Here is a 12473-nt window from a genome sequence, read left to right as displayed (position 1 = left end):
AACACAGGTGGCTCTAGTCTCTGTGACATTCCAGAAAGCATCATTCTGGAGAATTTCTAGCAAATCTGGGAGAGTAGTACTGTACTGTCACAGAAATTTTAAAAAAAGATAAAATGTATTTTTGTGCTAAATTCCCCACCACAGCCTGATAAATTCAGCAAATACTTAACTTTATTGTGCCTCAATTTTGATATAACTTTGCAGATCACCTTTAAAAAAGTAAAAAGAAAAGGAGTACTTGTGGCACCTTAGAGACTAACAAATTTATTTGAGCATAAGCTTTCGTGAGCTACAGCTCACTTCATCGGATGTAGCTCACGAAAGCTTATGCTCAAATAAATTTGTTAGTCTCTAAGGTGCCACAAGTACTCCTTTTCTTTTTGCGAATACAGACTAACACGGCTGCTACTCTGAAACCTTTAAAAAAGTGTTGTGTGTGTTTTTCAAAGGTCATGTAAGCTCACTTCTGATCTTCAAACCTCAAGTGTATTGGGAGGTTGGGAATTAAGCACTTCAGGGCACTAGAATCAGATCTGTGGCATAAATCATGGGCAAAATGACTTTAGGAGTCACATTCTAATTTTTAGTAGACTTTCTGAAGCCAGTTTTCAAAACAGTATGCATTAAATTGCTCACAAACCTTTGCGTACACATGACTTGCATGCACACAAACTCCCATCCTTACGTAAATGTAAATCCTGATTTATGTGTGCGAACATCTATATGCTTGGATAAATAAAGGTTTCCACATGCACATGAATTTGAAAACCTGGGCCTATTTGTCACTGAGTATGAATTAATTTACTTATATTCGGAAAGGAATACAGCCTCTTTGTTAAGACACTGGACTGGGACTCGAGACATCTGGTTTCATTTCCCACCTCTGCTACTGTGTGATTTACTGTGTGACACTGCGGAAATCAGTTTATTTCTCTGTAAAATGAGAGGCCCACCTGTAAAATGCAGCTAGCAATACTTCCTTTCTCCCAATCTGTATTGTTTTGTGGTAGGAACAGTACGGACGTACGGTGCCTAACATAATGAGGCACTGAACTTGGTGGGAGCCTTTAGGCACTACCATAATACAAATAATAAAAATGACCATTGCTACTGCAGTAAGCATATCATCAGAATACAGATCTATACTCTACAGTACTTCTCTTCATCTCATTAACAAAAAGTAGAAAATAAACACCATTTCCCTTACCGAATGAGGTTAAACTTGGCAAGCTGGGCCACTTGCTGTGAGAGGACCATAGAAAGCGCATCACGGCACAGGTCAAATTCAGTTCTACACACCGTGCCAAAGTCCAGAACAATGGTGATGCACGATTCCAGAATCACTCCAAATATCTGCCGACTTTCACTGGTTACCCATTCCATTCTCTGCTTGTACAGCTCAATAGCTCCAGTTAGACAGTCCACAAAATGAAGAATTAGCTCTTTTTTGGCTGTCAGCTTTATTTAAATACAAGAGAGAATGAAAATGAAGATCGAAACAAATAACTCAAAGCAGTCCCAAGTCCAGAAAAGCTGCAATGACTGATCCGTGTGCCAGATATGCCAGCCAAGGTAGCAATGGAAACAACCCATTTTTCTTCCACTATTTCAGCAGCAAATACTTGACAAATGCCTCGGAGTCTCTCACATATAATGGAAAAGCCACTGCACTTTATCCTAATTGCATTCCGCAATATTTAAACAAGCATAGGGCAGTGCCAACTAGTTTGCATGACTTGCTTGTGACAAGATCAGAGCAATGTAAGCGACTTAAAAGAAATGGGGGTGTTGGGGGTGGGAAAGGACTGCAGAGCAGATGGATGGATAAATTGGGGGCACTTGGAAACTAGTTATTAAGTTAGGACAAGATTGTGACTTGCTCTTAAAATGCTGTGCAGGCAATAAGGGGATGTACGGTTCTTTCCTGGGGCAGTATAATCTCAATCTTGTCCTTAAGCAGCAGCTGAAAGGAAATTAAAAATGTTTCTTTGTATTTCTGTTCAGGATGCCCAACATTCAGTATCTATTGGGCCTAAATATTTGTATTTAGGTATTTGGTACAAATGTTAGGCACAAATGCAAATTAAAAACAAAACCTAACTTCCCATAAGCCCCAGCCCCATCAGTAAATTAAGCAAAGCCAAGGCCTACCCCCGGAAAGAAAAATAATTATAAAACAAAAGAGAAATATACCTAAGACCTTCTCTAGACCTTATAACATTCACCCCAGGGTTCTAGGCAAAGTTATAGGCATTACCCTGACTCATGTACATAAGAACGGCCACACGGTATCGACCAATGGTCCATCTAGCCCAGTACCTTGTTTACCGACAACAGTCAGTGCCAGATGCTTCAGAGGGAATGAACAGAACAGGGCAATCAGCAAGTGATCCATCCCCTGTCATCAAATCCCAGCTTCTGGCAGTCAAAGGTTTAGGGATATACAGACCATGGGGCATCCCTGACCATCTTGGCTAATAGCCATTGATGGACCTATCCTCCATGAACTTATCTAATTCTTTTTTGAACCCAGTTACACTTTTGGTCTTCATAACATCCCCTGGCAACAAGTTCCACAAGTTGACTGTGCATTGTGCAAAGAAGTACTTCCTTTTATTTGTTTTAAACCTGCTGTCTGTTTAATTTAGTTGGGTTACCCTGGATCCTGTGTTACGTGAAGGGGTAAATAAAGAGCAGATGTTGTGAGAGAACTATCCACAATGACTCCAAGATCTCTTTCTTGGGTGGTAACAGCTAATTTAGACCCCATCATTTTGTAAGTATAGTCGGGATTATATTTTTCAATGTGCATTACTTTGAATCCACATTGAATTTTATCTGCCAATTTTCTTGCCCAGTCACTCAGTTTTGTGAGATCCCCTTGTAACTCCTCTCGGTCAGCTTTGGACTTAACTATCTTGAGTAATTTTGTATCATCTGCAAAACTTTGCCACATAACTGTTTACCCCCCTTGTCCAGATCATTTATGAATATGTTGAACAGCGCTGGTTCCAGTACAGATCCTTGGTGGACCCCACTATTTACCTCTTTCTATTGTTAAAACTGACCGTTTATTCCTACCCTTTATTTGATGTCTTTTAACCAGTTACTGATCCATGAGAAGACCTTCCCTCTTAGCCCATGACTACTTACTCTGCTTAAGAGCCTTTGGTGAGGGACTTTGTCAAAGGCTTTCTGAAAATCCAAGTTCACTATATCCACTGGATCACCCTTGTCTACATATTTATTAGAATTCTTTGAGGGACAACAGATTGGTGAGATATAATTTCAGGTTAAAAAACCATGTTGACGCTTCCCCAAAAAAACATGTTCATCTATGTGTCTGATAATTCTGTTCTTTACTATATTTTCAACCAATCTGCCTAATACTGAAGTTAGGCTTACCAGCCTGTAATTGCCAGGATCACTTCTAGAGCCTTGTTTTAAAAACTGGCATCACATTAGCTATCCTCCAGTCATCTGGTACAGAAGCTAATTTAAGCAATAGGTTACACACCACATTAGGAGTTCAGCAATTTCATATTTGAGGTCCTTCAGAATTTCGGGGTTAATACCATCTAGTCCTGGTGGCTTATTTCTCTTTAAATTTATCAATTTGATCCAAAAACCTCCTCTATTGACACCTCAGTCTGGGGCATTTCCTCAGATTTGTCATCAAAAAAGAATGGCTTGGGTTTGGGAATCTCCCGCACATCCTATGCGGTGAAGTCCAATGCAAAGAATTTGTTCATCTTCTGTGCAATGCTCTTGCCTTCCTCGTGTACTCCTTTGGCATCTCAATTGTCCAGTGTCCTCACTGACTGTTTGGCAGGCTTCCTGCTTCTGATGTACTTAAAAAAATTTTTTTGCTCTTATTTTTTTGAGTCTTTTCCTAGCTGCTTTTCACATTCTTTTTTGGCTGCCTAATTCTACACTTTGCTTACCAGAGTTTATGTGCCTTTTTATTTTCCTCACTAGGAACTGACTTCCAATTTTTGAAAGATGACTTTTTGTTTCTAATCACCTTTTTTACTCTACTGTTTAGCCATAGTGGCATTTGGTTTTTTTGGGTTTTTTTTTTGTTTTTTCTTACTGTTTTTATTTTATTTGGGGTATACATTTAGTTTGAGCGTCTATTTTGGTGTTCTTAAATAGTTTCCATGTGGCTTACAGGCATTTCACTCTTGTGACTGTTCCTTTTAATCTCCATTTAACTAGCTTCCTCATTTTTGTGTAGTTCCCCTTTTGGAAGTTAAATGCTACTGTGATGGGTTTCTTTGGTATTTTTCCCACTATAAGGATGTTACATTTGATTACATTATGGTCACTATTACTGAGCAGTTCAGCTAGATTTATTGGATCAGATCCTGTGCACTATTTAAGACTAAATCAAGAATTGCCTCTCCCCTTATGAGTTCCAAGACTAGCTGCTCCAAGAAGCAGTCTTTAATGGGGTCTAAAAAATTTTATCTCTGCATCCCATCCTGAGATGACATGTACCCGGGCAATATGGAGACAGTTGAAATCCCCCATTATTACTGGATTTTCTGTGTTTGTAGCCTCTCTAAATTCCCTGAGCATTTCACAGTCACCATCACCATTCTGGTCAGGGGGTCGGTAGTATATTCCTACTCATTATTCAAGGATGGAATTTCTATCCATGGAGATTCTATGCTACAGATTGATTCATTTAAGATTTTTACTATATTTGACTCTATGCTAATTTATGCACAGTCATTTGCATGCTACTCCCCCATCTCCCACAAGTTCTCCAATAGTGAACATACAGGCTTGGAGACTAGAAGTTTTCCAAATAAAATTCCATCAGAAGTAGAAACTTTCAGCTCTCCCTTAGAGTGTCATTCTTTGTCTGGTTCCGATCTTACACAATCTATTGATGTTATCTGATTTGCCTCAGTAGTTCTGAAAACCATTTCTCAGGAACATACAGCAGCCAGATGGGCTAACACAGGATTAGATGTTAGAAACTGAACTGATTGCAGAAAAGATGATGGAATAAGACTCCCTGAAATTGTATTTTTCTCCAGGTTTAACCTGATGCCTGTTCTGGATGCCTGGGAACTGGGGAGAGAGTCTGGATATCGGATGATATGTTATTTGTTTTTTGAAGTCTTTACTCTTATGAATAAGCTTTTTTCTTATTCGCTGATGCAGAGATCTCTTCAATCAGAATCCATCTTTTCAAATAATGGGACAGACAGCAGCTACTACTAACATGCTCCTTAGAGCACAAGTCTGGGCAGAGTTCCATCAAGCTATTCACAGACTATACTAAATCCTTTGTGTCCTGTTGGTACTAAATTATATCTCTTCATTTGAGTACCGCCATTTGTTTTACTGGTAACCACTCTATTAAACTCAGTTTAGTCCTATTCCTTTTTAAGCCTTCTCCCTTACATTATAGGGTAAATCTGTTACTTAGAAATTTCAGCCTTCTCTTGAAAGCTTTACACTAGCCCATATGAAGCTTGGAGTATCACTAGCCCTCAGAAAAGAAACCCAACTTCTAGATCATTAATCATTTGGCGCTACAGAAATAAAATCATCAAAAGATAAAGTTCCCATTTTGGAAATACAGTTTCCTTGCAGCATTTCTTTAGAAGAGGAGACATTTCAGTCACATTTTGTTACACTGATATTATCTTTTAAATAGGGGGAAAGTTATTACTCTGTTGAACCACAAGTCAGTTGCACTTACATTATATACTCTGCCGTCTTGTGCTTTCAAGTATTGAGGAAACAGACCGTCTGCATACCGAGAAGCCACAAATTTCCCCAAGCTGGACACATAATCTACATTCAAGATTATAAACGGTTGCCAGTTATACGGATTATTTTCGTTATGAACTGTTTTTCTAAATCATATACAACAGAAGAGAGGATAAATGGCACTGTCATTAAACTCTTTTCTTTTGGTCAGCCAAATAACATTTTTACAGCAACCTACAAACCCACTTCAATAATCCTCTACAGAGGAGACAGTAAGGTTCTTTGGATAAAAGGGGAAATTTTTCCAACAAGTGATACATGATGCAGGATAGATCCTAAAAAAAGTTACTATCCGACTTTAGGTTCATGCAGCTGGGAGGGAGGATTTGTTCTATCCATGTGATGTTAGTGAGCTTTAAAAAGGTTCTCTTTACGTTGAGTTGTAGAAATTATTCTCATCTCCTAGAACCATGTCTAGTTATATCTAATGGGGAATAAAAAAAAACCTACCATCTTGGTTACTGGTAGAAAACTTCTTGGGACTTTAGATTTCTGCAATTTAACTTTTGTATTTTCCATTTACATCTTAAAAGCAAGTGCAAATATTTGTCAGTCAAAAGAGAAACAAATCGTGGATGGATGATGCCCTCCCATGACATATATGGAAAGGAGCAAAAGTGAATGCAGCTGAAGGCATGTCTACAGTGCAACTGAAGGTATGCAATTTGCAGTACAGGTAACATAACTGCAGCACTAGCTTTTATCTAACTAGTGCACTAAAAACAACAACAAAGATGCGGCAGCAGAAACTTTAGCATGTGCTAGCAATGCGAGTACGTCCCTAGAGGGGCTTGTACATCCTGTGTGAGGCTGGTGCCACTCTATTTATGCTGCTGTTTTTGTCATGCTAGCTAGATTAAAGCTAGCACAGGTATGCCTACCCAAGCTGCCAATCACATCTTCAGTTGCAGCATAGACATACCCTGAAGAAGGAAAAGCATGTTCTCTGCTCCCTTGATGACAACAAAAGTTTCTTGGCAGTAGGTCTGCTTAGCTGGGACTCCACTGACAGGAAAACATAGGGCATGGGAATATTTAAGAGCCATGGAGCAGCTATTCTATGCAGCATGTTCCTCTGCTAACCCACCGGCTTTTTGCTGGTAAAACCGTGCTATAAGAAGTATTCACTCCTCTCAGCATCATCTACCTCCTTAATCCAGAGAGAAGTGAGTATGCAACCTCTATCTAGCCTTCTAGTAATGAAAGCAAGGCTCCTGGCAGAGGAGAATACAGTATAGCTGGATGTGCAGTGCTAGACTCTCAATTACCCACGGGTCCAAGCCAGCTGCATTCTTAAATTAAACAGCATAAAACAATTATTAATACATTACAACTACTACTTCTTAAACTGTAAGTTCTTCATGTCACGGAATGCCTTACTGCACTTTGTAAAGCCTTATTATGTAAATGGTTTATAATTATTATTTCTCACAAACTCTCTCCTCCAACTGCTACACAACTGCGAATTACAAATTTGTCTTTGATATTGCAGAGCTTGATTTTGCAAGAAAAACAGTCCGAGTTTAAATCTGATATTAATTACCTGTCTAAAAATTACCAAAATGTTCAGCTAGAAGCACAATACAGTAATAATTTATGGCATGGAGCTCAGGAGGATCTTTGTGCTTTCAGTCCACGAAGGACAGGGTTCTTGTGTCAGTTACATTTTCGGGCTCCAGGGGAAAGGTTTGCATGTATGGATTCTGGAACATTCAGTATCTAAAGTTATTTCACAAATGTAGCTAGACTGAGATCACAATTAAAGTGAGGAACATGATGGTGCAGATTAAAAAGAATAGTCTCTCTCTCTCTCTCTCCCTCTCCTCGAGAGATGAGAAGCCATGTGGGATATATTCCCAAACTAAAGTGAAGATGCGGAATGTAACTTCCCTTTCTCTTTTCTAAGATAGCACCAAAAAAAAAGAAACAATTTTAAAGGCTCCACCCCATATACTGTGCTGCTAAAAAGGAGCATGGAGCTCTGGACTATTCCAACTCAACTTTTAGCTTTTACCATTGGCTACCCTCTTACCTTCCCTGTGCTGAAATCCAATTTGTGATAAAATCTGAGAGAGGGACAGTTTGTTTCTCTTGAGTCCATGACACTGAAGCCATTGAGAGGATGAGATGAGAGGCTGTACATCCAAGTCCCACAAAGTGCTTTTCAGTCTCCTTTCCTTCTCTTTTGACTTCCCCTTGTGGGCAATGTCGGAATCTGACTTTTCTTGCTCTCTTTTGTGTTTCATATCAAAGGTAACCTCTATAAAGAGAAAAAAACATGAGTGTTTACACTTACCAAAAAATTGTTTATTCCCTCCCACCATCACTTGTCTCACCATTCCTTTTGCAAGGCATATTTTATATTTATCTCTCTACCTTTTTCTCATTCTACTGAAAAGTGTGCTTAACTATGGAAAGTCACCTTCAATTCCATATGTTTACCAGCTATCATGTCCCTCTCCCTCCTCCATGCACATTCACTTCAGTAAATTGGGTTTATTACCAAAAATTGCTCTTTGTTTTGAAACCCAAGCGTTGGGAAGGCTACATCCAGTCTGCCAGAAAGCAACCCTTCGAACCCACAAGAGACTTCACTCCAAATACTGGGAGAAATAATAGGCAATCATAACATGCACATCAGAAGCTTTCTATTGTAAATCATCCAAGAATACATGCAAAATATGTCTACTTCTTAAGATACTCACGGTCACTCCAGGCAACTCTTTTACACAGATTTCCAATCATTCTGGACTCCTTGATTTGGGGGCCTTCTTTGTTTTCCTCTTAAAAACCTGCAGAATTAAAACCAAACAAACACTATTCAGTATACAGAGTAGCAGCCGTGCTAGTCTGTATTCGCAAAAAGAAAAGAAGTACTTGTGGCACCTTAGAGAAGTCTCTAAGGTGCCACAAGTACTCCTTTTCTTTTTACTATTCAGTATAGTACCACTCAGAGGCCCAATCACAACTGAGACCTTATTGTTCTAGGCAATTACAAGTATAAAATAAAAAACAGTTTGTACCACAAAGAATTTACCATCTAGAAGGTCAGTCTTAGAAATACATGCATAACTTTAATCATGCAAATAGTCCCATTAGATAACATTACGCATGTGTGTGACTGCAGTGTCAGGACCTAAATGTGGAAAAGACACAACAGGAGGGAATAGAACAAAAAGGTAGCGGGTCAGACATGTGAAAGTAACAGGACTACAGGATTGCATATACTGGTTGAGTGTGCAATTTTGAGGCTTCAAGATTTTTAAGTTTCATTTGATTTTTTTTTTTAATAAAATGAATGAACAAGAGATATTTATGAATCAGTAGCAGGCCACCTGCCTAACTGCTGTCATCAGGGAGTTTACCATGGGCACTACTGCAGACAGGATAAATTACAATATAACTAATCTGTAACAAAAGAATAACTATTCCTCCCTCTTTCCTCTTTGAACAATCAACAGTGTTATTTTTAATCTCTTGTATATTAATCTATCAACTATTATAATCTAGGAAGACACTAACAACACTAAACACAGATACAACCTTAGTTCTTACGGGCCCTGGTAAGAAAAAAGGCAAGCAGTCCTCTTTGCAACCTGATTATATATGTTATGTATATAACATGTACTATATGTACAGAATAATTTTATTTTAGCTTAATAAAATTACACATTAGTAGCAGGGTCAATATAACATTCAAAGAGAATGCCTTTTATTGGGCAACCAAAGACGATGTGTCTGTGTGATTTTTAACCAGAAATAGACAAACTAAAAGGTTCGTTATCATAACAGCTTCATGTTAACAACTAAACTGAGCAGTATTTTGCACAGTCTTCTGCATTTGAATTGTGGATCCCAGAAGCCATCTCATTTTTGTAGCTTCCCATAGTTTGACTATAGATTTTCCTTCATTTTATAATAGAAATTCCACTCCTGATCACCCCGGCTGAACAGCATCTGTATGTAAAATGAATTTTATGGAAGGGAAAAAAAAAAAGGTTCCTTGACAAGAATATGAAACAGCTTCAACATAAATATCAAATTAACCTCAGATATAAGGAAAGGCAACCAGCTAACCCTGAGCCCAAATTCTGAACCAAAACAGATTTTTATAAATTCAATAAAAGTTCACCTTTATCCTTTCACTCTGCCCAATACAGAAAGGTTTTCTGCACCCTCACTTACTGTGCATCTTGAGTTTTTAATCTGCGCCGGGAAAACTAGACTATTTGATAAATACAAGAACAGCACAGGAAAGCCTGGGGAATTTCAAGATTGGAATAGAACTAATGAGAGCCCAACAAATTGTGAAACCTTGGCAAGGAACATGTATTCAGAGAGCTAAGATAGAAGGCTGTTTCATGTGGAGGGAGGAGTTAGGGGAGGATGAGAGACTGGAAGGGCTTGGAGCAGGGGTGAGCAAACTTTCTGGCCCGAGGACCACATCGGGGTTTCAAAACTGTATGGAGGGCCGGTAGGAAAGGCTGTTCCATCCCGAACAGCCTGGCCCCGCCCTCTATCCGACCCCTCCCACTTCCTGCCCCGACTGCCCCCCTCAGAACCCCCAACCCATCCAACCACCCCCCCACCGCTCCTTGTCCCCTGACTTCTCCCTGCCGGGACCCCCCGCCCCTAACCATCCCCCCGGACCCCACCCCCCGCTCCCTGTCCCCTGACTGCCCCTACCCCTATCCACACCCCACTCCCTGACAGGCCCCCCGGGACTCCCACATCCTATCCAACCACCCCCTGTCCGCCCCCCATCCAACCTGCTCCCCGCCCCCTTACCACGCCGCTCAGAGCAGCAGGACGGGCAGCTGCGCCGCCCGGCCAGAGCCAGCCACGCCACTGCGCAGTCCCGCCACCCAGAGCACTGGCAGCATGGCGTGCTGAGGCTGCGGGGGAAGGGGGACAGCAGGAGAGGGGCCGGAGGCTAGCCTCCCCAGCTGGGAGCTCAAGGGCCGGGCGGGACAGTCCCGCAGGCCGGATGTAGCCCGCGGGCCGTAGTTTGCCCACCTCTGGGTCGGAGGATTATGAGGAGAGGGAGAACACAGAAAGGGTTGTCAAAGATCTGACACCTACCCATGCCATGGGGAGTTATCTACAGCAAAAAGAACAGGAGTACTTGTGGCACCTTAGAGACTAACAAATTTATTTGAGCATAAGCTTTCGTGAGCTACAGCTCACTTCATCGGATGCATTCAGTGGAAAATACAGTGAGGAGATTTATATACACACAGACCATGCAAAAATGGATGTTTACCATACACATTGTAAGGAGAGTGATCACTTAAGATGAGCTATTACCAGCAGGAGAGTGGGGTCGGGGGAGAGAAAACCTTTTGAAGTGATAATCAAGGTGGGCCAAGTACTCCTTTTCTTTTTGCGAATACAGACTAACACGGCTGCTACTCTGAAACCTATCTACAGCAAGTTACTTTGGGGATTTTTAGAAGTCAAGAGCCATGCAGAAGTGTGAAAGCCACAAAACTGAACTAACCAGTGTATCATGAAATACAGCCAATGATAATGCAGAAGGGAAGGAAAACACATGCCCTCGGGAGTAGGGGAATTTATGGTTCCATAGCTTGATTTTCTGAGCACCCAAGACCACTGCTCCCATTGCAAACCAGGCATGACTGGGGCTACACTACCCTACCCTCACCTCTCTCCTTCCACGGGAACCTGGGTGTTCTAAGGGTTGCCCAGCAATGGCGCTCAGGGGCCTGGGGCTTTAGGGTATTGGTGGGGAAAATAATGACAATAAACATTTAACCCGCTGGGGCCCCTGGGAGCTGCACCCCTGTCCTGGGGTCAGGGAGAGGGCTCCAGCTGCAGGCAGGGTGGGTGGGGGGAAGGAGATGTGGGTTTAACCCCTCAGGGCTCGCTGGCCCGACCGCTCCGCTCACCACGTGGAAACGTGACATTCCATCCCGGCCACAGCGGCGCCCCCTGCCGGCGCCCCGCTGGCTCGGCCCCTGCAGGCTCCCCTCACCTGGCTGCGGCCGCTCCGCCGCCGCTTCCATCCCATTGTGACTAACGCGGCGGGTTCTAAGACGCGGCCGCCCCAGTGTTGACGCTGGAGACAGCTGGGTTGCTAAGGCGGGGCCAAGGGGAGCGGGGGCGGGGCTGATGCCGGCGCAGGCCCCGGGCTAGCGCCACGCGCCCGCCACCGACCAGCCCCTTGCCCGGGTGGCGGGGTAACCCAGTCGGAACGTGCCTATGTGTAACGCGCTCTCCGTGCAGTGGGGCCGGGTGTACTCCTGGGGGCCTGTTTACATGGCCAGCTGGGTGCCCTGATGTATTTTGCTTGCTCAAGCCGACTTCCAACGAGCGCTGGGAATTTACAGGACGCACCGCGTTTCATCTATTTCTTTGTTCGCGGATCGCCGGCGAGACAAGTGGTTCTTGGTTAGCCGGTTCGAAAAGCACCAGGGACTTTAACACCCGAACTGGGAAGAACTTTCTTTCATTGGGGTTCCAGATTACACTGAATTTGCTTCCCACCCCTCCTTCCACGCTCCCTGCACAAGTCATCATCACTGATTGTATTAGTGTCGGTCTCAGGATATTAGAGAGACAAGGTGGGCAGGGACAGAAGGTTGGTATAATTTTTTTGTGGTGCCTAGAATGAGTCCAAGTCCTGTCCCACCCCCCACACACCTGCTTAAGGCTCTGGGAGG

The 12473-nt window shown here is 42.3% G+C and overlaps 1 protein-coding gene across 4 annotated transcripts in view; it reads right to left on the bottom strand.

The window, feature by feature from the left end:
• The window catches only part of VWA3B (von Willebrand factor A domain containing 3B), a 108876-nt gene extending 96607 nt beyond the window's left edge, over positions 1-12269 (bottom strand). The window contains exons 1-5 of one of the 4 annotated variants that reach the window (XM_043537599.1): positions 11786-12268; positions 8496-8582; positions 7823-8050; positions 5720-5814; positions 1208-1458 (exon numbers count right to left, since the gene is read on the bottom strand). In XM_043537599.1, coding sequence (XP_043393534.1) covers positions 1208-1458; positions 5720-5814; positions 7823-8050; positions 8496-8535 — 614 coding nt within the window. In that variant the 5' untranslated portion in view covers positions 8536-8582; positions 11786-12268. Of the gene's footprint in view, positions 1-1207; positions 1459-5719; positions 5815-7822; positions 8051-8495; positions 8583-11699 lie in introns of all 4 variants that reach the window. The other 3 variants (XM_027825804.3, XM_043537604.1, XM_043537610.1) reach the window with 3 other exon arrangements.
• Between the last annotated feature and the right edge of the window lie 204 nt (positions 12270-12473).

Source organism: Chelonia mydas, chromosome 1, assembly GCF_015237465.2.
Source record: "Chelonia mydas isolate rCheMyd1 chromosome 1, rCheMyd1.pri.v2, whole genome shotgun sequence".
Taxonomy (NCBI): Eukaryota; Metazoa; Chordata; order Testudines; family Cheloniidae; genus Chelonia; species Chelonia mydas.
The sequence above is the reverse complement of the archived record's forward strand: the minus strand, read 5'-3'. Positions and strand labels throughout refer to the sequence as shown.